Source organism: Helicoverpa zea, chromosome 21, assembly GCF_022581195.2.
Source record: "Helicoverpa zea isolate HzStark_Cry1AcR chromosome 21, ilHelZeax1.1, whole genome shotgun sequence".
In the NCBI taxonomy this organism is placed as follows: Eukaryota; Metazoa; Arthropoda; class Insecta; order Lepidoptera; family Noctuidae; genus Helicoverpa; species Helicoverpa zea.
Genome location: NC_061472.1, coordinates 10,284,974 through 10,306,734, shown reverse-complemented (window position 1 = coordinate 10,306,734; position 21,761 = coordinate 10,284,974). Strand labels below are relative to the sequence as shown.

Below are 21,761 nucleotides of genomic sequence, written 5' to 3'. Positions count from 1 at the left end.
GATACTTTCGTTTGGGAAATCGAAAATTTTGTTTTTTCTGTAGGACGCAAGATGTACAGCTTGTTATAATAGAAACTTTACATTACTAACGCACTGTTCTTTAAACTAATATCACATTGATTCAAAGTGTTTTTCAACATAAATAAAATAATTGATGACCTTTTCACTGTATCAAAAAAAATCTTCTAAAATTAAATCTCAAAAGACTCTGTTGCATGTTTGTTGACAGCTGAAGCCGCTTTAAAAAATACAAAACGAAAATTTCAAAAAACCGTTTGTCGTTCACCGATTGTATTTGTTTGGGCACCTTGAAAACTTGCTGGTTTTGTAATAATTTCCAGTTTTGTGATTGAACTAGGATTCAAGTAGTTTATCTGACGATATGGCCGAGTCGCTGTTTGATATTTTCGGCGACCACCTCACCAGGCAGGCGGTGAAAAATGTTTCGCGCCAACCTTTATCGAATATTGGTAAGAACTTATTAATTATTGAACTAAATATGCACATGAATCTTTATAAGCCTTCAGAAGAATTTGGGATTCAGGTTGAAAAGATACAAAACAGCTTACATGCTCAAAATTCTTCTACCCACCCTCAGAAAATGTTACAGAGCTTTTGTTTCCTTTTCAGAAAATATGGGCAAAACCGTGTCTTCAGGCCCGGTTAAACCTAACGAGCCTGTCAAGAAGTCTGAAGGGACTAAGAAGTCCTTTCTGTGTAACACAGGGAAGGCTTTGAAAAATACTCCAGTTAGGAATGTTTTCACTCCAAGGGCTGTTAATGTCGGCTCCATGATCTACAGCGATGAGAATACTGACAAACAGCTTTGTGGCGAGGATATTGAGTTTAACAAACCCTCGTACAAGTATGGTAAGTTTGTCAAGGTATTCATTGTTGTTACAAGTTTGAAACTGATAACTCTTATATCAAACCTTAAACAATCAGTCACTTCACAAGGTTTTAATGAAGTTGCATAATTTTGAGTAACTCATTAATAATTCTGCAATGAAGGTAACAAGAAAAAATTGTGAACTGACCAAAAAATATCTAAGACCACTGACCAATATATTGCTTTTTCTGACTACATTAATCTCAAATCTTTTGTTCAAATTACTTACTTATATCTTAACTTATTCACAGATAACCATCACAGGGATGTATTTGACTACCTGCCAATGCCAGAGCCAGAAATCCTGAAGCAGTTCTCGCCTCCAAACACTCCTCCACCAGCCACCAAGAAATACAGCATGGACTTCAACTGTTCTTACCAGGATGAGTTCTTTAAAGGTAGGTTCTTAAAAAATATTGTTGAACATAATTTAATTTTATGTGTGTGAACTCCCCTTCTCAACTCACTTATGTTCTCTCTTACACTAAACTTCTCTATGTACTATCTACTTATGTCCTTTCCCTAATACTCTATAAAATCACCTATATACTCCCTTATGTACTCCACAATGCATGACCTTTACTAAGTATAGTATGTACTTCCTTATGTACTACTGGGATGGACTCCCCTACATAAATAAATAAATACTACACCTATTTACTCCTTTGTATCCTTAACTTTGACTATGTTCTCCCTCATACTCTCCTTATTCATCATATTTATAATATACAGAGGATTATAGGACATAACTAATGATTTTGTGACTTTTCAGATGATTTCTCAATTGGCAGTGTTCCTGATGAAGACCTAGATCTTCCAGATTTGTATTGAGAAACAGTATTATATTGATTAGACTAAGGCTATGATTAAAACCTAATATATAACCTGGTTATAAATGACCTACCTTTTTGTTGACTAATTAAAAAGTTAGGTTGCAGCTAGTTTTGACATGCAAACTACAACTTCTTTAAACCAGCTGTAATTTCTGCTTCACAAGTGTATTTTATTAAACCTGTCTCAAATTGTATCAATTTTGGCAATTGTTTTAATTAGTTATTTAGAAACTTGAGACTGAATTTATTAAAATAGGCTTTTTGATCATTTAAAACGAATGAGTGTTTAAATATTCATTTGGTTTGCCCCTACCCATTACTACAACATACTCTTAATATCTAAGTAAGAAATTATTCACTACTTAAGTAGCAAGTCTAATCTGGCTGCAATTTAGCTTTTGTAGCTGCTAAATACTAGATTATGTGGCAGCTTGAATACCAGGCATGTTCCTGAAATATTTTAATGTTTAAATAATGTAAGACATGCATTTTATTGAATAGTGTACGTATGAACACACCAGTGAAATTGTGATTTAGAATTTAAATAAATTTCTTATTCTTAACATTTAGGTAGTTTGCTTTCATTTTCTGAATTCCAAATAAAATGTGTGTCAGTAGTTTTGGTATAAAAGTAATTTATTATTAGAAATATTTACATCTTTTATTTATAATACTTACATTATTTTATAAGCACATTCTACAACTTGATAACACTTGTCTCCAGCTATATTCAGAAAGAAAGCTTGTCTGACCGGCTGCTGCTTATTGTGGTTTTAGTCTGGCTTACAGCAGGTTGAGGTCAAATGAGAAATTGCTGCAACCAGTGAGACTGGAAGCCAAAACCAACATAGTATGGAAAAGGTTAGGCAGATGATATGATGACCAGCCTAGCCATAACATAGCAACTTTTCTGAAATATTCTCTGCAGACTTATTAACAATTTCCCTTATATAAACTTACAGATTATACTCTAGTTAAATAAATACACATTAAACTATAGACTAAAATAACTTATGTTAGATACTTCTTGCCTAAAAACTGGACCTTCTTTTCAAAAGCTGGCAGTGTTATGAGTGTGTCTTCTTTGTAAAAGGGGTTGAGCATCAATTTGATATAAGCTTCATAAACATCTGTGAAGAAATTCTTGATATTGTCCTCATTGCGGGCATCATGGACCATTATGAACCTCATCTGCAAAAGAATTATGTTTATTTTAGTAGCATATTATTAAACCAATACAAAAAAATTGCCAAACTATTATCACTTTCAGTCACTAGACATCTATAAGGGAGGTTTGCACTTTGTAAATATATATGACAAAACCAAACCATAATCAGATCATGGTGCTCATTGGTCCAATCGGGGATTTGATGGCCAGTTATTGATATTGTTATATTCTGCAACCCACAGCTAGTGCCCTATACAGTTAATATCTTATTTGTTGCTTTACAACATCGACTATGTACGTAATTTACAAGTTCAAGCTGTAAAATGGTTAGAAGACTCAAGTTATGAATGCATACCTGGCTCGCAGTCACAAATGCTGAGACAAACCACTGGTTGAACTTGTCCACTGACTTCAGGTACGTGTTGGTGACCTTCCACATGTGTTCGTCTACTAAATCCAGTGCTGCATGGGCTATGAATTGATTCAAGTGTCTGTTGTCTTCTTTCTGCAAAACAGAATGGTAGAGACACAATTATAGCCATACTTTAATGTATGTTAGTGAATCTAGGGATATTGTGAAAGGCGGACTCTCCAATCACTTTGGACAATTGATAAATAAGATTTTATATCAAGAAGTAACATCACAGAAAGTAAAATGAATACCTTGGGTTCTTTAGTGACTGGTATGAAATCCATTTCGAATATTGGGTTGTCGGAGTGCCCGACGATAACGAAATAGTAAGTTCCTGCTGACATTCTGGATTAGAAATTTAAATGACGCAGTTTTCACCTAAAATTCATGAAAAATCTTTATTTTTGTAGGTGTCACCAATTTCCTAAATTGTTGATCTGTCAAATTCAATCCGCCTGACATGACAAGTTGTCAACATTTTCAGAACGAAGTGTACACACCGCCATCTAAGCAGCGTTGCCATATATACAGATTTCTCCGTATTTATACAGATTTTTGATGTGTAATACGGATTAGCACTGGATACAGATTTCTATACAGAGTTTTCTAACTCGATTGATGAAATTACCATAAAATTATTCAACTCAAAATAGAACGAAGCAAAAAATATACAATCATGTTTAGTACACACATCATTGCATAATTCTATTATTTATGGTCAACTTTCACTAACAACGTATATTTTTAGTATGGCAGCATTACAAGTGTCACTCGCTATACTTGGGAAAGTCCCCGGAGGTCTTTGCGTGCTGTTTATGATACTTTGCTCTCGTTGCGAGAACGAATGCGTGTAGAGTGAGCCGAGTGAGCGAGTCGCGAAAGAACTCAGTGCTTATTATTGTGTTTTTGTTAACCATTATGGCATCTAAAAAACCCAGAGTGATGCAAAAGTTTAATCGGAACTGGATGGAGTATTCTTCCTACAAGGCGTGGTTGAGACCTAGTAATAAAGGTGATTACTTTGCTTTTTGTACATTTTGTAACACAGATCTTTCAATTGGAAGTGCTGGGAAGAATGATCTCTTTAGACACACAAAAACAAACAAACACATAAATTCAAGTCCTGGTGGATCTAGCTCGCAAACATTATTGACAGATTTATTTTCAAACAAAAACATTGAACCAGTCAAAAGAGGAGAGATTTTGCTCGCAGCGTTTATAGCTGAACATAATATTCCCATGAACGTTATGGAACACTTGCCTCAATTGCTAAAAAACGTGTGTCCCGATTCACAAATTGCAAAAAGTATTAGTTGTGACAGAACAAAAACTTCAGCTATTCTAAAGAATGTGACTGGCATAACTGCAAAACAGATGTTAATGGAAAAGTTACGAAACCTTAAATTTTCTTTGATCGTCGATGAAAGCACTGATAGGGGATGTGTTAAGCGTTTATGCATATTAGCACGATTTTTTGAAAGCAAAGTGGAGGATGCATTTGTTTGTCTAATACCCCTTGAAGAGGCTACTGGCCAACATATTAAAAAGGTTTTTAGTGACAATAAAATCCCAATGGACAATTTTATCGGATTTGCAGCTGATGGTGCGAATGCCATGATGGGACAGCACAATTCATTATCATCCCGTCTAGTTGCCGAAAACCCTCATCTGTTTGTATTGAAGTGTGTATGTCACTCATTCCATCTTTGTGCATCGTATGCGTGTTTAAAATTGTCAAGAGAGCCCGAAACTCTCATAAGAGACATTTATAGTTATTTTAATAACAGCCCCAAAAGAACTGGAATTCTAAAAGAGTTTCAGCAGTTCTTAGATCTAAAGCCCCATAAAATACTTCATCCTGCTCAAACTCGATGGCTTTCGCTAAGAGCAGCAGTTTGCCGTATTCTAGAACAGTATGCCGCACTCAAATTATATTTCACCGAAGCCGCTCTTACGGACCACTTGAATGCTGATTCCATCTTGTTTAGATTAAACAATCCATATAATAAGCTGTATTTAGAGTTTTTGGAATTTTCATTAGAGTTATTTAATAATATGAATAAGCTGATGCAGTCAGAACGGCCGCAAATTCATAAATTGCATAACAATATGGTAACGGTTTATAAATCTTTATTGGAATGTTACATGGACGACGAATATGTTTCGCGAACAGAAGCCGGATTAATTCAGATTGACAATCCACGTCATTATAAACCAATAGATAACCTTTACCTAGGAGCGAAGGTATCAGCCTCCCTTGCCTCCACGAATTCAAACACTTTAAACCAAGATGATATTAAAGCATTTAAACTCAAATGTCTTGACTTCTTTATTGAAGGGGCAAAGCAGATCAAAAAAAGATATGATTTCAGCAATGATGTCATTAAAGAAATGCAGTTTCTTGACCCACATGTCGTCAAGTCTCGTAAAATAAATTCATTGGTCGCTTTGGCTGTAAAGTTCCCAAATTTGATCTCAGTCAATGAACTACAACAACTTGACACAGAGTGGCGGTTTTTGCGTAATAATAAAGACCTAGCCCCTGATGAATCAGAAGACGTCGAAACCTACTGGTGTAAAGTCACTGCAGCCCGTGACCCTGCTAACTACAGCAATCAATTGTACCCTACTCTGTCAAAATTTGTTTCTGCGATACTAAGTCTACCTCATTCCAGTGCCGCCGTAGAGAGGATCTTCTCTTCTATAAATTTGATAAAATCCAAACAACGCAATAGACTTAATACCACTACTATCGAAGGTCTTTTACATACAAAGCAACTGATTGGTGCAAAACCTTGCTATAGCCTCGAGGTTGATAATAAATTACTGTTAAAATTTAACAAAAATATGTATGATTGAAAATAATAAAGTAATTTTTAGTGTGATTATTGCAAATGTGTGAGTTAGAGTTGTTTGTTTAAATTAATATTTAAATTTTATAGTACATATGTAAGTACTTCAGTACATAAAAAGTCAATTTTATTAATTTGTTGTTGCTTATTTAATACATGATTAATAATTCTATTTTTTGTTTTATTTTATTGTACAGAGTTTAAGTTAAAATAGTATACAGATTTAATACAGATTTTATCAGTTTCTACTACAGATAAACGGTTCAAGGCATCTGGCAACACTGCATCTAAGCATGATGAAACATCTGATGAAACGAGACGTAAACTGGCAAGGGTTTACAAATTCTCTTCGATAGAAAAAAAAAGATGGGAGAACAAAGAAAGTTTAAAAATATGAGAAAATTCCTTCCTGAAACTGTTTTAATCAGATTTGGTTGCGTTCAGCTTTGAAGTTTTTGACTTAAAAACTTTTTGACGATAGACCTATGCGATAGACTGAAAACAAATCATGGCACAATTTAATTTTTAAAAAGCTAAATTATATAGGAAAACGCGGGAAACTCAAAAACTTGAAACTGTTAAACCGACACCAAAAACTGTTTCAAAATTAATTTAAATACAAAAATGAATATGAATCCTGTCTCCAAGACGAGTAAGTCCAAGACAAGTAAAATGGTTTCGTAGTTAGAAAGATTGAAGTTGTGAATCTGAATTGATAAATAATTCTTACATAATATTTCAGATTCGTGGTCCACCTCAATCGATAAACTTATGCTATGGAGAGGAAGTTGGACAAAATACGATTCTAAAGTATCGAACCCGCTCTTGCGTATACACTACGATCAACTTTTAGTTACTGCTGAAACAAAGATATTAGAATCGTTTAACATGCACAATAAAATAAAAGGGATTTATAAAGAAGACATACTGATCTTAATTGTTAGCCATTCTAGTAAAGAAGTAAGTTGTCCTAGATTGTTTCGTACTTAATAATTTCACAAAAATGTGCACCAGAACAAAAATATTTCAGCTTAAGAGCATCTTCAGGTTTTTTCTAGCTACCAGAACAGTAATAACGTTAGCCAGTTTTATACATATTACATTTTGTTCTTCAGATAAGGAAAATAAAGTTTCAAATAAAATATGACGCGCCACAGTGCCTTCAGAGACTAAGCAAACATTTTCCTGTGATACACTACAATCATCAGGCGAATCACAATATCGATGTTAAATATCGAAACGTTGATGAGGTCCTAAAATTAGCATTAGAAAATAAGGGTAAGTGCAATGAAAGATTTGGTAGTTTATATTTTTATTTTTGGTAGTTTGCAAGCAGAACCCTTCAGTTCTGTTTCCCCAATAAATAATTCTTAAAGATTCAAAGATGTTTGTAGAATTCACTATCTTGCTATTCATATTTCCAGAGAAAACAAAACCTTCCAATTTGCCGTCAACGGCAACTTTGAGCAATTTCGTAAAATTGTGTTTGTTGGATCCAACCTTCCCGCAATTAGTTTTAGAAACAGAAAAAGTACTTAACGGTGAACTTTTCAAGAATTAGAATAAATAAGATTAATTATTTATGAAAAGAAGGTTCATTTTTGTGCAATACCTATTTTATTTACGAACGCATCAATAACTTTGTATGTACCGTTACTTCATATATTATCTGTGGCAGATATTTTCTGTTTGTGTTTTGAAATTTGAAAATTAAACGAAACGATCGCATTAACTTCTCTATTTATTTGTGAATTTATTGTGTCTAAAGTGAAATAAATTGCATAAAACTACTTGTTTTCTCTCATTAAGTATGAATCCGAATAGATATATACCCGGTCAGTCCAGTGTACTCCGAAAATCGAGGTAAGCTGCTTTTTGATAATCACTAAACGTTTTGAGAAGTATCTTATGTGTAACAAGAATATATTTGCTAAAATGCCATGCCTCGGCTTCAGTAATGACCACAAAACATTGGTAAACATTGAAATCTGTCTCAATAACAACTTTTAAAACGACATCAACAGACTTGAGGGCAAAGTCTCGTTACTGCCAAAGCCGCGTCGTCCGGGCTCCACGGACCGCTTGTCCACGGAGGCGCGGAGGCCTAGCGCTGCGGGGCATCGGTCTAGCAGTGCGGAGCCCGCTAGAGGGACATTTGGAGTCGGCAGACTGAGTAGAGAGGCTTCTGCTACTAAGATACCTTTGAATGGAGTAAGTCGTACATTTTATGTGTTCTGTGAATATCGTCGTACATTATTGTCCAGGTTTATACTTTATACTTATGTATAGATCCACAAAAAAAAACTATTTATTTGTGGAGAACAACTTGAGAATACACTACTTGTTAAATCTAAAAAGATAGATACATAACTATAACAATTTTACAGAGATCTCGGTCCCAGCAAGGAGACAGGTTCGGCCAGTCTTCTATGACACCTCTGAGAACCAGTAATTACGCTGGCAGACCAACCACTACGCCTGTTGTAAGTACACCACATTATTTTGGTAATATTGTCAGGTAGCCTAGGGATTGTAGAATATAAGTTTGTTTGTAATTGTGTTACAGAGGACTCCATCAGAGGATCGGGCCAGTCGTAACTGGCAAACATCTTTGGATAGAGCACTGGCATTTGTTACCATCAAAGATCAGAGGTATGTTCATTTTAATATAACATTGTATTTTGGTAAATTAAAAAGACTCAACAAGAATAAATAAGGTTTCAAGAGGCAGAGGATCGGAAAAGTAGTTATACTCCCCTGAGAATTAATTTAAAAGTATTCTCTCTATGGAAAGTTACCAATAAAAATTTTGATCCTACAGGCCTATCTCAGCTGTAGCATGGCAGCGCTCGGAGTGCGGGCGCGTGGGCGAAGCCCTGGCAGCACGGGCGGGGGGCGCAGGCCCGGCCGCCGCCCTCATACGCCCGCTCACCATCGCCAGATTTGTGGAAATAACCTCAGCTCTGTTGTCAGGCATCACTGGAGATGCTAAGCTTAACACTGATAATTATGTTACCAAGGTATGTTTTTTAAGAGTAGATTAATTTATATTTGTTTAATATTACTTCTCTGAAGAATTTAGAATTAAAGTTGTCCTGTAGTAAATATTATGAGCTCTTTTATGAGAAAACACTATTACAGTCACTTCATAGAAATACTTGCAAGCAATAAAAATATTACTATAGGACTACTTCCACACGTGGATATAAAGTAGTGCGTAAGTTATTCTGATATGTACCTAAGCTTAATGGAAACGCATGCTACAAAGAGTGTGGAAGGATGGAGAAGCACAGTTAGACCAAGGAAGAGATTAACTGGAAGAGGAAATGAATAAGAGTATGTTAGTATGGTTAGTATGTTGTCTGACAGAGAGAAATAGAAGCAAAAAACAGAACATATTGCATATAGAGTCAAATGCACAATAAAAAGCAGTATTAAATAACTTAATTTGAAACTAAAACTTAAACTTTTTTAAATATTTTATTTAACAGTTTTAAGTTTTTACTTTGTAAGTCGAATAAATAAATACGTATCTATATAATGAACTTTCTCCGCAGCTCCCGCACTTGTCAAAGCGCGCGTTATACCCGGGCACAGTGTCCAAGTCCTGGCTGAAGACCGTCAACACTCTGCACGCATTCCCACATGCATTGGCGCTTATTGCGTACCTGCTGGATCTTGTCAACCATATCGTGAGTATATATATTTGTTTTACTAGCTGACCCAAAGATCTTCATATAGTTTAAATGTTCCCTCGACCTCTACAAACATTTTAAAAACCAAAATGAGCCAAATTAGTTCAGCCATTGTTGAATTTTAGTGAGTGATGATTTCTTAAAGAACATAATACATATTTTTTTTTGGTAATTTGTTAAGTACTATATTTCTTTAGATTGATATAGTTTTATGGAGGTTTAGCGAAAATACCATTAATTTATATTGATTTCAGGAAAGGCCAATTCTGGACGATTGGATTTACATAAACAAAGATGAATTGTCCCGTTTGCGCAGAGACTATGTGCGCAAGTGCTGGATCAGGTAATTATTTACATCTTTTATTTCAATGGCTAATGTGGTTTAAAAATTTTTTTGCAACAAAAAATTTCCATTCGTTGTGAGAAAGCGCCATTCGCCTAGGAGTCAATACTTCTATTCTATGCTAATAAAAAGAAGTTTCTTTTTGTTTTTTTTTTCTGTACCCTAAATGCAATACCACTGAACTGATTTGAAAAATTCTGTCACTGTTGGGAAGCTACACTATAATTTATCCGGGAATAGGATGTAGTTTCCACGGGATGCTGATGAGAAGTAGTAGAAATAGACAAATAACCATGATTATGGTTTATAGATTTCAGGACCCGGAACTGCCGTTTGATGATTTAAATGAGGAGTATCTGCAGAATTTAAAAGAGCTACTTGGTAATGATGAGGAAAAGATTGTTGAATTGCAACAGACCATTAAAAGTAAGTTTTTTGGTAATGACTACTCTATATAATACGGTGCAGTGCCGGATTTAAATTTTTTATGAGTCTACAATGTGTGTATGATACTTTATTTCCGCCTGTTGGGGGTGCTGTCCTACCCACAAAATGCTCCCCTTTCACCACTGGTGTTAGTTCCTTGTGTAAAGTTTTGTAATATTGATGTTAAAGAGTGCTAATCTAATTAGTACTTGAATAAACGATTTTGACTTTATTCTCCTTTTCCTTTAGAGTACGAGACAGTCCTGGAAGACGAGGTGGAAGCCGCAGCCCGGGCAGATGAAGCCCGGCGCGCGGAGCGGCGTGACGCGTTACTGTCGGCGCTGAAGGCGCAGCGCTCCGAGCGCAGAGCTGATAGAGTTCGGTACGACGAGCTGTGTGTGATGAGGAACGATCTCAATGAGAATATTAAACATGTGGAGCAGGAGATTGAGAGGGCCACGTAAGTATTACTTCTCTTTTTGTATTGTGTAAATTATAAAAAGATTCAACGAAAAAATATGTAAGCAACGGCTCAAGTCCACCCACCATATGAATATTACATGAAACATCCACTTAAGGATACAACTAATACACTAATAAGTATACAAATTACATATATGTAAATCTGCACTTAAGTTTCATAAAAAAAACTTCAGAGTATATTTATATTCCAAACGAATTAGTAGATTCAGTATATTAATGTTACTGCAGAAGATTCAACAAAAAATCATGTTTTTTTAGTTTAAACATTTCTAAATTTCCTAATACTTCTGCATGAATTATTATAACTTATGTATACTTACGACATTATTAACCCAACAGCGCCGAAAGCCAGCAACTGAAACAAGAGCTAGAGAGTCAGACGATGAGCGTGGAGGATCGCACCAAGCTGCTGGACGAAGTGGACTACGCGCTGCGGGTGCAGGACTCCAAGAGATCTCTCGCTGAACAGATCGGGAAGGTAAGATGATCATCATCAGGCTTTTATTGTCCCACTGCAGGACACAGAGTCCTCATGCAGGGAGGGACTGAGTGTTTGTTCAAAATGTATTGACGTTTTGAGAAATCTAAAGACCAGGTTTCCTCATAAGATTCAAATGCATTTATTTCTGCGAATATGGGTACATACATGTAGATCTTATATTATTTCACAAAAGGAGCATTGACCATATCCAACCATAAGGATTGCAAAATTAAACTACTAGATACAAAAAAAAATATGAAGGCAAATATACAAATATATTCCTGGCGACGGAACATTCTCTCTGGGTATGGGTAGTTCTATGTTTCTCATTTATTCTGCAGATGCTGTTAAGCAAGGAGACAGAACTAGCACTGTGGCAGAAGAAGTCTCTAGACAGCTGCTTGGAGTACAAGCAGGGTCTCATTCACCTGTCTGCGCAGTTCCCTCATCTCGCACACCTTGCCATTGATGAGAAGTAAGTATCATTTGCCTAGCCTTTTTCCTACTATGTTGAAGTTGGCTTCCAGTTTAACTGGATAGATGTGGTGAGATTTGTTGCTGGGGAGTTTGTTGCGCCACTTCTTTCCAGCAAAAACACATAGGAAGTGGTGAAGGGTGGGCGTTTTGGGGGCTGTCTTTTGTATTCTATTTTTGACGTTCGAAAAGTGCTGTTGTGCAGCCAAGTTTGAATAAATTGATTTTGATTTGATTAGGCAAAAATGCTGAGTTGTTTGGTTGCTATATATTGCAATAAACACTACCTACTTGGAGAAATTTTATTTTCTTAATTTATTGAAATTTTAATAATTACATAGGTGTGTTTTTAAACTCGAAAAACTTTTACGTTTGATGGTGATTTAATGTATTTTTAAGTAAAAATGACTGAATGTATATTATAATAATTTGCAGAGATCTTATGTCGGTGTCGTGTGCTGAGCGTGTGTCGGGCGGGCTGGCGGAGCTGCGCAGTCTGGCAGCGACGCTGGCGCAGCGCCGCGCAGACCATGCCAGAGAGAGGACTGCGCTCGCTAGGAAACGAGCTGCGCTGCTGGTATGTTTTATACTAGTTATAAATTATATAATGTGTTGCGCTACTTAGCTGCCATCCCCGACATAAAAGCCGAACCCAACATAATTGGTAAAGGGATCTAAATTTTAAAACCAAAATAAGCCAAATTGGTCCATCAATTCTCGAATTTTAGTGAGACGAGTGAGTGTCATTTTTACACATGTACAAGATTTTTAAAACTATGTAAAAGTCACTTATTATAAACAAATAAACAACCACCACCTATCTCAAACAGGATGAAACCCGCGCAGCTCTTCGCGAAATACGCAGCTCAGTATCGCGCACACAATCTGCTCTGGACAGCGAGCGCAGCGCAGAAGCTCAAGCAGCTGCTTCAGCCGCCGCAGAGCTGAGCCGTCTGCGCGCCGCAGCCGATGAGCTGCGGCAACGTGCTGAGATACATGCTGCGGCTGAATCTGAACGGGTGTTTTGGGAGGAACAGCATCAAAAGTTAGTTATTTTAACTACTAATAACACGAATTTTCAAACCTATCAGACATAGACAGCATGTGTTCTTGGAGAATATCATCATCATCTTCCGAACCTTTTCCCAACTATATCGGCGTCGGCTTTCAGTCTAACTGGATGCAGCTAAATACTAGTATTTTACAAGGAGCTACTGCCCTATCTGACCTCCTCAACCCAGTTACCCGGGTAACCCACTAACCCAACATCCCTTGGTATGACTGGTTGTCAGACTTACTGGCTTCTAACTACCCGTGACTACCGAAGATATTCACTGACAGAATATCTTGAAGAATATCACATATTATGTATATATTTTTAAAAGTGTTCGCCATTGTTACCTTTGCAATTTTCTATATTTTACTACAGTCACGTTATAGTTACTACCTTAAAAGTACTTTACTTACTTGTACTCAAAAGTTATTTTATTTTAAATCTTGCTTTAAAAAAAAACAACAATTTACAAAAGTGACTGATAGAATGGTAAAAATATTGCCTTTGTTTGCAGATGGACCAAAAACTTGACGGCACTACAAGAGTACATCGAGACCCAACGCGCTGAGTCTAAACGTCTGTTAGAGTCGGCGCGAGATAAGAGAGTCAAACTTATTACGAATAACCTGCAACAGTGGAACGAGAAACTGAACCAATAGTTTAATACAGACTTATGTAATAATTACTGTTTCTAAACCCCACTCTTTTTTTTATTATATTCAATTTACAGATACAGTTTTTTACAGATTTAAAATAGTAGAAGGTTAATGTTCGATGGGTGAAATTTGGCTGATTCAGATAGGTTGACCTACATGTGTAAGGTTGTATTATGGTACTAAAAAATAACGTGATATGAAATGAGTAATGTTTTAAGGTAAAGGTAGCCCTTCCATTCACATAATAATTAGTTTCCGACCGCGGTTTCATCCGTATGGAAAACTATTTCTCATATTCTAAATAGCGTTTAAAAATTGATTTTTTATTCGCGTTTGTGTTCGTTACTATTGATATAATTGTCGTGTAACTAGTTTTGAGTGTACACAATATTGCAGAATTGTATGCGCTGGCGCTTATTGTGACGACAAAATGTAAATAAGTAATGTATGTTTAAGATTTTCATTATGTAATGTAAGTTTTGCATGTCATTAAAATTATGTCAATTATAAAGGCTTAACCCCTTACTTATAAAATCTCTAATCACCTTCTAAGCAACATTTTAACTAATCACTACTTAAAGTCTTAAGTAGTGATTAAATGTTAGTTAAGACATATTGCTTATGCAACGTTTATAAGTAAGAATTTTCTTAAACAGCCCTTAAGTATTACTTATATTTAATTCACGTTTATAAGTAAGGGGGTTTATGTATAAGATAATAAAACTACTTCAATATTCATAAAACAGTGTTATTAGATCATCTTTTGTTGATATCCATTTGTACACTACTTTCGACCGCTTGACACATTTCTTTGAAGTCTGGCTGCGCCCAACCGTGTGTGGTAGATGTCTTCTTGGAGTCAGATTTCTTGGGCGGCGGCACGGCTGGCTTGAATGCCATCTCTGATCCGTCGTACACTTTGAATATTTGAGATGGTGTCCTGAGAAATAAAGAATCATTATTTTCGTGTACTTCAGGAGAGAATTCGATTGTTTTTATTTATGAGTTCAATAATTTTGTGTGTTGAGTTTTCATTTCCAATTTGGAGTATTTCCTTCAGCACACCGGTAGAGCGACGTGAACGTTGCAATTTTCACATTTTGACTATATTATATAGTAGTAGCAAAGTTAACAAAAATAATTATCGAGTATAATGGTGTCCAAGGCCGATTTCGGCTACGGCGGCTGTTCTCATATAAAACATCAACCATCTGCGCAGGACATATTATAGTGAACGAGCATTTGCTTGGACACAGGAGCACTCACTATTCCTTCACTCTCATAGCGCGATGGGACGGCAATCCGACACCACCGGAGAGAGATCTTACATTTTATGCAGGTCCTGTATCAAGTTTCCCTTCAGCACGTCGGTAGCGGCTGCCCTCACAGTGGGATGGTAGTGTCGGCGCAGTGTGCACAGCTCGGTGGGCAGAGCGGCGTGAGCGTTGCAGTGCTCGGGGGAGGGCGAGAGGGGGTCGAAGCGACCTGAGCCGCCCGCCTCGTTGTCGGCCTCGAGTAGGGTTGACACGGCTTTGCTTTGCTGCGGGAGAGACAGAAAATTTTAACTTAGCAGTAGTTAAAACCTTGTATGTAATAAACTGATTTTGAAACTTTAACCCTTTAACTAAAAGTTAATACTGCTGTACCCATCTTGCGAGTGTTTTAGGTTATATTTTATCCTGGGAATGCGGAGTACCCTCAATCAATATGTAACCCTGTAATTCGCTAGTAAAATGTACAATAGCGGATTTCACACTTCACAAGTTTTAATTTTTACGTTCCTTCAATTTTCAAAGTAAACAGTTGTTCTAAGAAAAACGGACGCTTATGTTATTGGTGAAAATGTGTTTTTCTTTTCTTTTTTTAGCTGTGCAGTACCATTTTAGCACTTTTAGTGTACCTGAGCAAGTTGATGCAGTAACGCGAGACAAGCGAGGGCTCCATTATGCTGTAACTGCGGCGCGAGCGTGGCGAGTCGCTTGGCGAAGCCCTGCAGCACTCCGGCAGACACGCGACGCGCACGGGCGCAGATCTGCGTCACTGCTTCCAGCATTATCTTCGCGTCGCCGTGAGATTTACCTGGAAAAAGTAGGATTTATTACGTAAGTTTTGTGCAAAATTCATACCTGAAATCGCTATCGCTGTTATAAAAAAGCTTCAGAATAGTTAGCCGATTTTCAAGAAATGAAGATCAACAGTGCAGTGCTTCTCAGTGACTGTTCATATTGCGGTACAGACTAACAGTACATAGACTAACAAATTCACACAGCCCATTCATTAAGATAAAATAAAAACCATACTTGTCCAAATGATTGGTGGATGAATGCTGGTGAATTTTGCCCATTAACTTTTCATCCCATAAGATTATGTGACAGAGAGATACTTTATTAATATCTTACCAGCATGAGCCCCCAGCATACAAGTATACAGATACGCATGGAACTTAGCCGGGTCTACGTTGAGCGCGTCCCCCGCGCCCGCGAGCACACACAGCACAGTCCGCACGCACAGCAGCCGCGAGTGACCTGACAGCATCTCGTCCGTGATCAGCGTGCCCAGGATAGCTACTAAGTCGGAGTAGTATTCTAGGTTTATTACGTGGGTGAATCTGGAATGTGGTTAAATGTAAATTGCACGTGAGTTTTCTATTAAACTTCAAAATTTTACATTACATTACATACAATTTTACAACAAGAAGATGTAATTAAGAATCAAGATAAAGAGAAATCAACGTGTTTGGGAATAGAACTCATGACTCTTAACACTCATCAAATAGGTATTATGGTACTAAACTTAAATTGGGAAAACGTAAACTTAAATTGGGAAACCAACTACATAAATAACATAATAAAGTCTTGCTGAAAAATTGCTTCAGTTGCCAGTTACAACTAATATTGCTACCAATTTTAATACAATTCTTCAGAAATAACAGGCTAACTAAGTTTACAAAATACAAAACATATTTACACAAAAGAAATGTTGATAAAACAACAAAAACTATACAAACTTACTTAGCAAGTCCATTAAGCGCAGAAGCCAGCAGCTTGGAGTGCGGCGCAGTCTTCAGCAGTCGGAAGTAGATGTGGAACACCGTCTTGGTCACCTCGGTCAATTGCTTGCGTCTGGCGAGCTCGCTCTCTGTGGCCTGAGTCTCTAGAAGCTCGCGCTCTACTTCTTTTAGCTTTTTGGCTCTCTACAAATATGACCAACAATATCAATTAAGGTGATCTTCACACTGCCCCGCATCACGCTGCATCTTGCGTGTCGACGCACCTACGCGCGTTCCTGCGGGAGTGCAGATCTGCATCATCGTGCGGGTTTTTCACGCACTCACGCGCGTAGGTGCGTTTTGTAAATTCACGCACAGCGAGTTCCATTTTCAAATATACACGTCACGCCCATTCAAAATCACGCGCGGCATTGCGGGATTCAGTGTGCCATACCTTGCGTCTCGCCCCGCACCTACGCGCGGGGGTGCGTGTTTCTCCGCATGTATGTGCGTGATCCGCATGAACGCGCGTGGATGCATTTTCAGTGTGTTGGACTATGCGTGTTTTCCATACAAACGGAGATATTTCCATACAACGGAAAAAAACGCATCCACGCACTACGCTGCATCATGCGGGGCAGTGTGATAATCGCCTTAGTGTTGCAACATGTAACAACGTAGGCCTCCTATTCTATCAGTTGTTCTTGTAAGGCTTATGGTATCAAATACATAGGACCTGACGTGAAAACCTTACTGGAATTGATCATAGCCAAATAAATCGTGGATTTTAATATCACAATGTCTATGTTCAGAAGTTTTATGTTTCCAAATTGTTAGCGATTACGGATTTTCTGTCATTGAGCATATACCTCTACATATTATGTTTATCATTATGGGACATACTGAAAACCAGTCTTAGCAAGAAATATCGTGTTGCCTGGTATAGAAATGGTCCATGTCAAACATTGGAACTCTTATGCATCCACTTAGACTGGCAGCTGACCTAATCATAGTTGGGCATAATACAGGCAAATTATGATAAAGTCAGTCCTACCTTCTTCTCCTTCTTAGACAAGTTAACAATCCTCTTCTTATGCTTCTCGTCCTGTTTCTTCTTGTGTTTGATCTCAGCCTCTGCGTCCATGTCGACGTCTCGTATCTTGAGGGTCAGCAGACAGTCCAGGGCTGTGGGGTGCAGGCGCTCGCCTCGACGCTTTACTAGCTGGTTTATTAGGCGTACTACCTGAGAAGATGAAAGGGTATAATAAATTTTAAAAGAGGTAAAATGGAAGGAAATTGAGGTAGGTAAGATAGCTGTTAAAATTAAGTAAGTAGAATACAATAAAATTAATGTACAAAGATACAATCTAAATTCAGTGTATTATCCTTTTAGAAGTGTTAAGTGAAAAAGTAGATCTCATGAAAACATGGGTCACTCATATGTCACGAGAGACTGTCTTGCAATATGCTTTCACAGCATTTTTTTACCATCGCTACCTGTAAACAGACTAACCAATGGGTATTGGCAACCTGGTACCTCCATCCAGTTAGACTGGAAGCCAACTCCAATATAGTTGGAAAAGGGTAAGGCAGACGATGAATAAAGAATTCTATATAAACTTACAGATAGTGTAACATCGCCCCTACTATCTTCAGCGAACACACTAGTGCAGCACTGCGTGACAGCTTGCCTGGCTGGCTCGTGCTTGCTGTCGAGGTGCGGTATGACGCTCTGCGCGATGTTGGTCGCGTAGTTGAAGTGCGGCCTGGCTACTAGGAGCCCGCACATGCAGCGGAGCGAGACTAGGGCTAGGCTTAGTGTGTGCTCGTCTAGTTTCCTGAAAATAAGAGTATAGAGGAATATAGACACTATAACTGCGGTTTACAATAAAAGATCTATCCGTTGTTTAGCAATTGGAGATTAAACAATGAAATTATGAAACAAATCATCATACAAATGATGTCAAATATCAATCTCTAATCGAAAAACAACAATCACTTGATCAGTTTTGATCCGTTAGTAAGCGTGGACTGATGAGTTGGGCATACGACCAACTGTATTAGAGTTGTAGTTGTCTCATATAATTTTTAAGTAAGTTTTTGTTTCAGGTAATACATATGTAGATAGATTTTTTATCACTGATTCATGCTCAATCCTTCTCTGTGTGAAAGGAGGCTTGTGCCCAGTAATGGGACATTATTATATTTTCAGGGATAAGTAATTTTTTTTATTTCTATTTAAGTATAAGTCTTTTGGTAATTCATTCTTCCACTAAAAACTTCAAGAAATATTATACCTGGTATCTCCTTTCTTCCGTCGCAAAACGCCGGCCGCCTTCTCGAGTCGCTGCAGATATCTCTTGTAGAACTCTAACAGCTCCTTCTCGTATTTGTACAGTGCTAGTGTGTCTTTCTTTACTGTCAAAATAAAATATATGTGGTTAGTATAATAGTACATTAGAAGAAGTTTTTCATATTTTCATAATTATTATTATAAGTTGCTATTTTTGTGGGGGTCCTTCAAAAAGGTTGTCTAAGGGTATCCAATATGGCAGAAAAGATACATCAGGAAGTACGTAAGGGAGTATATAGGGGGAGTACATTAGAGAGCTTATATGAAGAGTACATAAAAAGGAGAAATAAATGTAACTTTATAAGTAAACAAGGGTTGAGCCACGCCACTGTCCAGACCAATATTATAAAAACAATAGTGGAGCCAGTTTCTTTTAAAAATTTCGTATTTATTTTACTTACATTTAATATTAGAGTAATCCTGGTGCCTGATCATGTACTCTGGCAGTATATCCTTGAAGACTTCGAAGGCGGACACGGTGGCCAGTTTACGAATAGAATGCAGGTTTAATGAGCCATCCTTTAGTTTCTCTTCCATTAAGTATAGGATTGGGAATAGGTTTTTTAGCTGGAAATAAATAAATGAATATTTTAGTTACAGCTTTAGATAAAATTACTGGTATAAAAAGTAGGTATTCTATTAAATGCTGTTTAGAATCTATGGCTTAGCTTAGGCTTTTGAAAACTACTTATGATCATCCAGATTTTTGTAGCTAGCAGTCTGACTCCACAAAAAGCTTTTCTAATTTATGTATTTATTTGTTCTTTTTAACTGAGATACTACTAAAATCTAAAAGGACAATAATAATAGCTGTAAGAAAACCCAATTCTGGATTTAACTCACCCCTTTTCATCATCTTCTCCAAAATATATAGTATCCACAAAATTTTTGTGCCATAAAGGACTATGAGATGATAATATATAAACAAGTAAACAAAACTAACCTTCTTCTCTGGACTCTCAAGCAGTGAAGAGCATAACGCTCCTATCCTCAACTTATCATGCTGCAGCTTATCCCTCCTAGCAGCCATCAGCTCCACAGCGGTCACCACCTTCTCTTCACCATCAGGTGCTGGTGTTTCATCTTCCTCTGTGCCTTCCATGCCTGAGTCTGAGCTGGCATCTTCATCATCAGATTGCTGGTCTGCCTGTTTGCTCCTTTTAGGTGGGGGTTTTGATTCTTCTTCCGATTCTGAATCGGTATCTGTAAAAATGGATGAGTTTCATAAAATTGAGGTTTTAATTATTATACCAATATTTGAGGAGTGTCTTGCAATTACATTATGACTTCCTAAAGAATAATATGCTTTTAACAGTCTGCAAAATTTTACTTGATCTTGGTTATAATTTCATTGCAATATTTTTTTCACCTAATAAAAAGGGATGAGATGCAGAATACCCACAGGACAGTTTTCAAGATCAAAATCTATGAAGACATTTAGAGAGGTCTCCATATTCAAACTCCTTCTACACTAACCTTCACATTCCTCCGCCCTCTCCTGCAATCCCTCTTTAGTCTTAATAGGCAGTAGTGGCCTCATCTTCTTGACAGGCCTCTCAGCCTGTTCCTTTTCATACTTCTCTTCCACCTCACTGTCTGACTCATCACTGTCTGACAACTCCTCGCTGTCTGCCCCACTGTCACTGGCTGGTTTTTTCTTGGGGAACTTTTCTTTTTTCTCTTTCTTGCGTTTTCGTGACCTAGAAAACAAACATTTAGTATATAACAGAATTAGAGTAGATTAAGGTACATACAGGTAGGCCTATACCATGGAATATGTATTGGTTTATTTACCATTGTTAATGTATGTTTCTGTATAAATGACTTCTTACATAGGGGTGCCTTTGTATAAGCGTATGGATTAACATAAACCACTTTTGAAAATGTAAAATACAAAACTGAGACATTTGTAGCCTGTTGCTCACCTTTTGTTCTGCTTCTCATTCTCTGGCACATTGGCGAGTAACGACGGCTGCTTGGAGAGCCGGCTCATGAGGTACTGCTGCTCCTCATCATCCAGCATGTCTCCGAACTCATCGCCAGAAGGCTCGCTCTCACTGCTATATTCTATCTGCGGTTGCTGGTTAGGTTGCTTCTGCTTTTGAACATGAGTTCTGTGCCTCTGCAGCTTTAACTGACCCTTCTTCCTCATCTTATTCGTCGTCTGGTTGTTCCTCTTCACCTTACTGATCTTAATTTTACCTTTTTTCTGCAAAATTTCGAAAATGTGGTCATTTTATTTGGTTGTTAGGCAAGTTTATGGTTATGTGGTTTTTTACACTGAAATTGTATTTAATAAAGCGAAATAGTAACAGAAAATACTTACAGCCATTTTTATTGTTCGTATATCACAGAATTAAATAAATTAATTAAGAAATAACACTATTTTCCGTAATAAAATAACAAACCAACGTGGGTTATTTTGTTTGACACAGATTTGACAGTCACGTTGACAGTCAGACCATCGAGCTTAGAATTATAAGGAGACGCCGTGTTGTTATTGACGTATCTATAGTTATATAAATATGGGCGAAATATGAAACAAACTATGCAACATAGTTCTCTCTCACTCTTTCTAAGCAGATAATTATATTTGAAAACAGGGACAACAATATTTTTGTGGCTGCGTGAAATGGTGACATTTATTTTTGAT

The 21,761-nt window shown here is 37.2% G+C and overlaps 5 protein-coding genes across 5 annotated transcripts; 3 read left to right on the top strand and 2 right to left on the bottom strand.

Annotated features, from left to right (window-relative positions):
• The first annotated feature begins 38 nt into the window (after positions 1-38).
• On the top strand, positions 39-2,287 carry LOC124640730. The gene is made up of 4 exons (XM_047178633.1): positions 39-470; positions 631-870; positions 1,141-1,287; positions 1,662-2,287. The coding sequence occupies exons 1-4, from the start codon at positions 383-385 to the stop codon at positions 1,718-1,720; spliced, it is 534 nt and encodes a 177-aa protein (XP_047034589.1). The 5' UTR covers positions 39-382; the 3' UTR covers positions 1,721-2,287.
• A 53-nt stretch (positions 2,288-2,340) lies between these two features.
• On the bottom strand, positions 2,341-3,777 carry LOC124640731 (trafficking protein particle complex subunit 2). The gene is made up of 3 exons (XM_047178634.1): positions 3,554-3,777; positions 3,246-3,395; positions 2,341-2,913 (listed from the first exon to the last, which is right to left on the bottom strand). The coding sequence occupies exons 1-3, from the start codon at positions 3,644-3,646 to the stop codon at positions 2,734-2,736; spliced, it is 423 nt and encodes a 140-aa protein (XP_047034590.1). The 5' UTR covers positions 3,647-3,777; the 3' UTR covers positions 2,341-2,733.
• Positions 3,778-4,220: 443 nt separating this feature from the next.
• Positions 4,221-6,326, top strand: LOC124640726. Its single transcript, XM_047178626.1, has one exon. It carries the CDS (start codon positions 4,221-4,223, stop codon positions 6,159-6,161), a length of 1,941 nt encoding a protein of 646 aa, XP_047034582.1. The 3' UTR covers positions 6,162-6,326.
• A 336-nt stretch (positions 6,327-6,662) lies between these two features.
• On the top strand, positions 6,663-14,750 carry LOC124640725 (kinetochore protein NDC80 homolog). Its single transcript, XM_047178625.1, has 17 exons — positions 6,663-6,806; positions 6,897-7,114; positions 7,270-7,432; positions 7,579-8,017; positions 8,179-8,365; positions 8,542-8,637; positions 8,721-8,806; positions 8,976-9,174; positions 9,712-9,846; positions 10,104-10,192; positions 10,503-10,618; positions 10,868-11,078; positions 11,441-11,579; positions 11,924-12,057; positions 12,492-12,633; positions 12,887-13,101; positions 13,625-14,750. Exons 4-17 carry the CDS (start codon positions 7,965-7,967, stop codon positions 13,767-13,769), a joined length of 1,947 nt encoding a protein of 648 aa, XP_047034581.1. The 5' UTR covers positions 6,663-6,806; positions 6,897-7,114; positions 7,270-7,432; positions 7,579-7,964; the 3' UTR covers positions 13,770-14,750.
• On the bottom strand, positions 14,499-21,567 carry LOC124640722 (nucleolar complex protein 3 homolog). The gene is made up of 13 exons (XM_047178624.1): positions 21,435-21,567; positions 21,034-21,317; positions 20,585-20,808; positions 20,052-20,311; positions 19,510-19,675; positions 19,053-19,173; positions 18,380-18,593; positions 17,810-17,998; positions 16,778-16,959; positions 16,166-16,374; positions 15,667-15,845; positions 15,095-15,306; positions 14,499-14,706 (listed from the first exon to the last, which is right to left on the bottom strand). Exons 1-13 carry the CDS (start codon positions 21,438-21,440, stop codon positions 14,523-14,525), a joined length of 2,430 nt encoding a protein of 809 aa, XP_047034580.1. The 5' UTR covers positions 21,441-21,567; the 3' UTR covers positions 14,499-14,522.
• Positions 21,568-21,761: the final 194 nt, after the last annotated feature.

What these genes read in the sequence shown, in the direction of transcription:
- LOC124640722 (XM_047178624.1), bottom strand. An exon ending in GGATTACTCTAATATTAAAT is followed by an intron (nt 19,174 to 19,509) that starts GTAAGTAAAATA and finishes TTATTTTGACAG; the next exon opens with TAAAGAAAGACACACTAGCA. An exon ending in GGGGCGATGTTACACTATCT is followed by an intron (nt 17,999 to 18,379) that starts GTAAGTTTATAT and finishes TCATCTTCTCAG; the next exon opens with GTAGTACGCCTAATAAACCA.
- LOC124640726 (XM_047178626.1), top strand. Translation starts at nt 4,221, where the DNA reads ATGGCATCTAAAAAACCCAGAGTGATGCAAAAGTTTAATCGGAACTGG.
- LOC124640730 (XM_047178633.1), top strand. Translation starts at nt 383, where the DNA reads ATGGCCGAGTCGCTGTTTGATATTTTCGGCGACCACCTCACCAGGCAG. An exon ending in CCAACCTTTATCGAATATTG is followed by an intron (nt 471 to 630) that starts GTAAGAACTTAT and finishes TTTCCTTTTCAG; the next exon opens with AAAATATGGGCAAAACCGTG. An exon ending in CAAACCCTCGTACAAGTATG is followed by an intron (nt 871 to 1,140) that starts GTAAGTTTGTCA and finishes ACTTATTCACAG; the next exon opens with ATAACCATCACAGGGATGTA.
- LOC124640725 (XM_047178625.1), top strand. Translation starts at nt 7,965, where the DNA reads ATGAATCCGAATAGATATATACCCGGTCAGTCCAGTGTACTCCGAAAA. An exon ending in GACCAACCACTACGCCTGTT is followed by an intron (nt 8,638 to 8,720) that starts GTAAGTACACCA and finishes ATTGTGTTACAG; the next exon opens with AGGACTCCATCAGAGGATCG. An exon ending in TCGCTGAACAGATCGGGAAG is followed by an intron (nt 11,580 to 11,923) that starts GTAAGATGATCA and finishes TTTATTCTGCAG; the next exon opens with ATGCTGTTAAGCAAGGAGAC.
- LOC124640731 (XM_047178634.1), bottom strand. Translation starts at nt 3,646, where the DNA reads ATGTCAGCAGGAACTTACTATTTCGTTATCGTCGGGCACTCCGACAAC. An exon ending in CAGTCACTAAAGAACCCAAG is followed by an intron (nt 3,396 to 3,553) that starts GTATTCATTTTA and finishes TCTGTTTTGCAG; the next exon opens with AAAGAAGACAACAGACACTT. An exon ending in CATTTGTGACTGCGAGCCAG is followed by an intron (nt 2,914 to 3,245) that starts GTATGCATTCAT and finishes ATTCTTTTGCAG; the next exon opens with ATGAGGTTCATAATGGTCCA.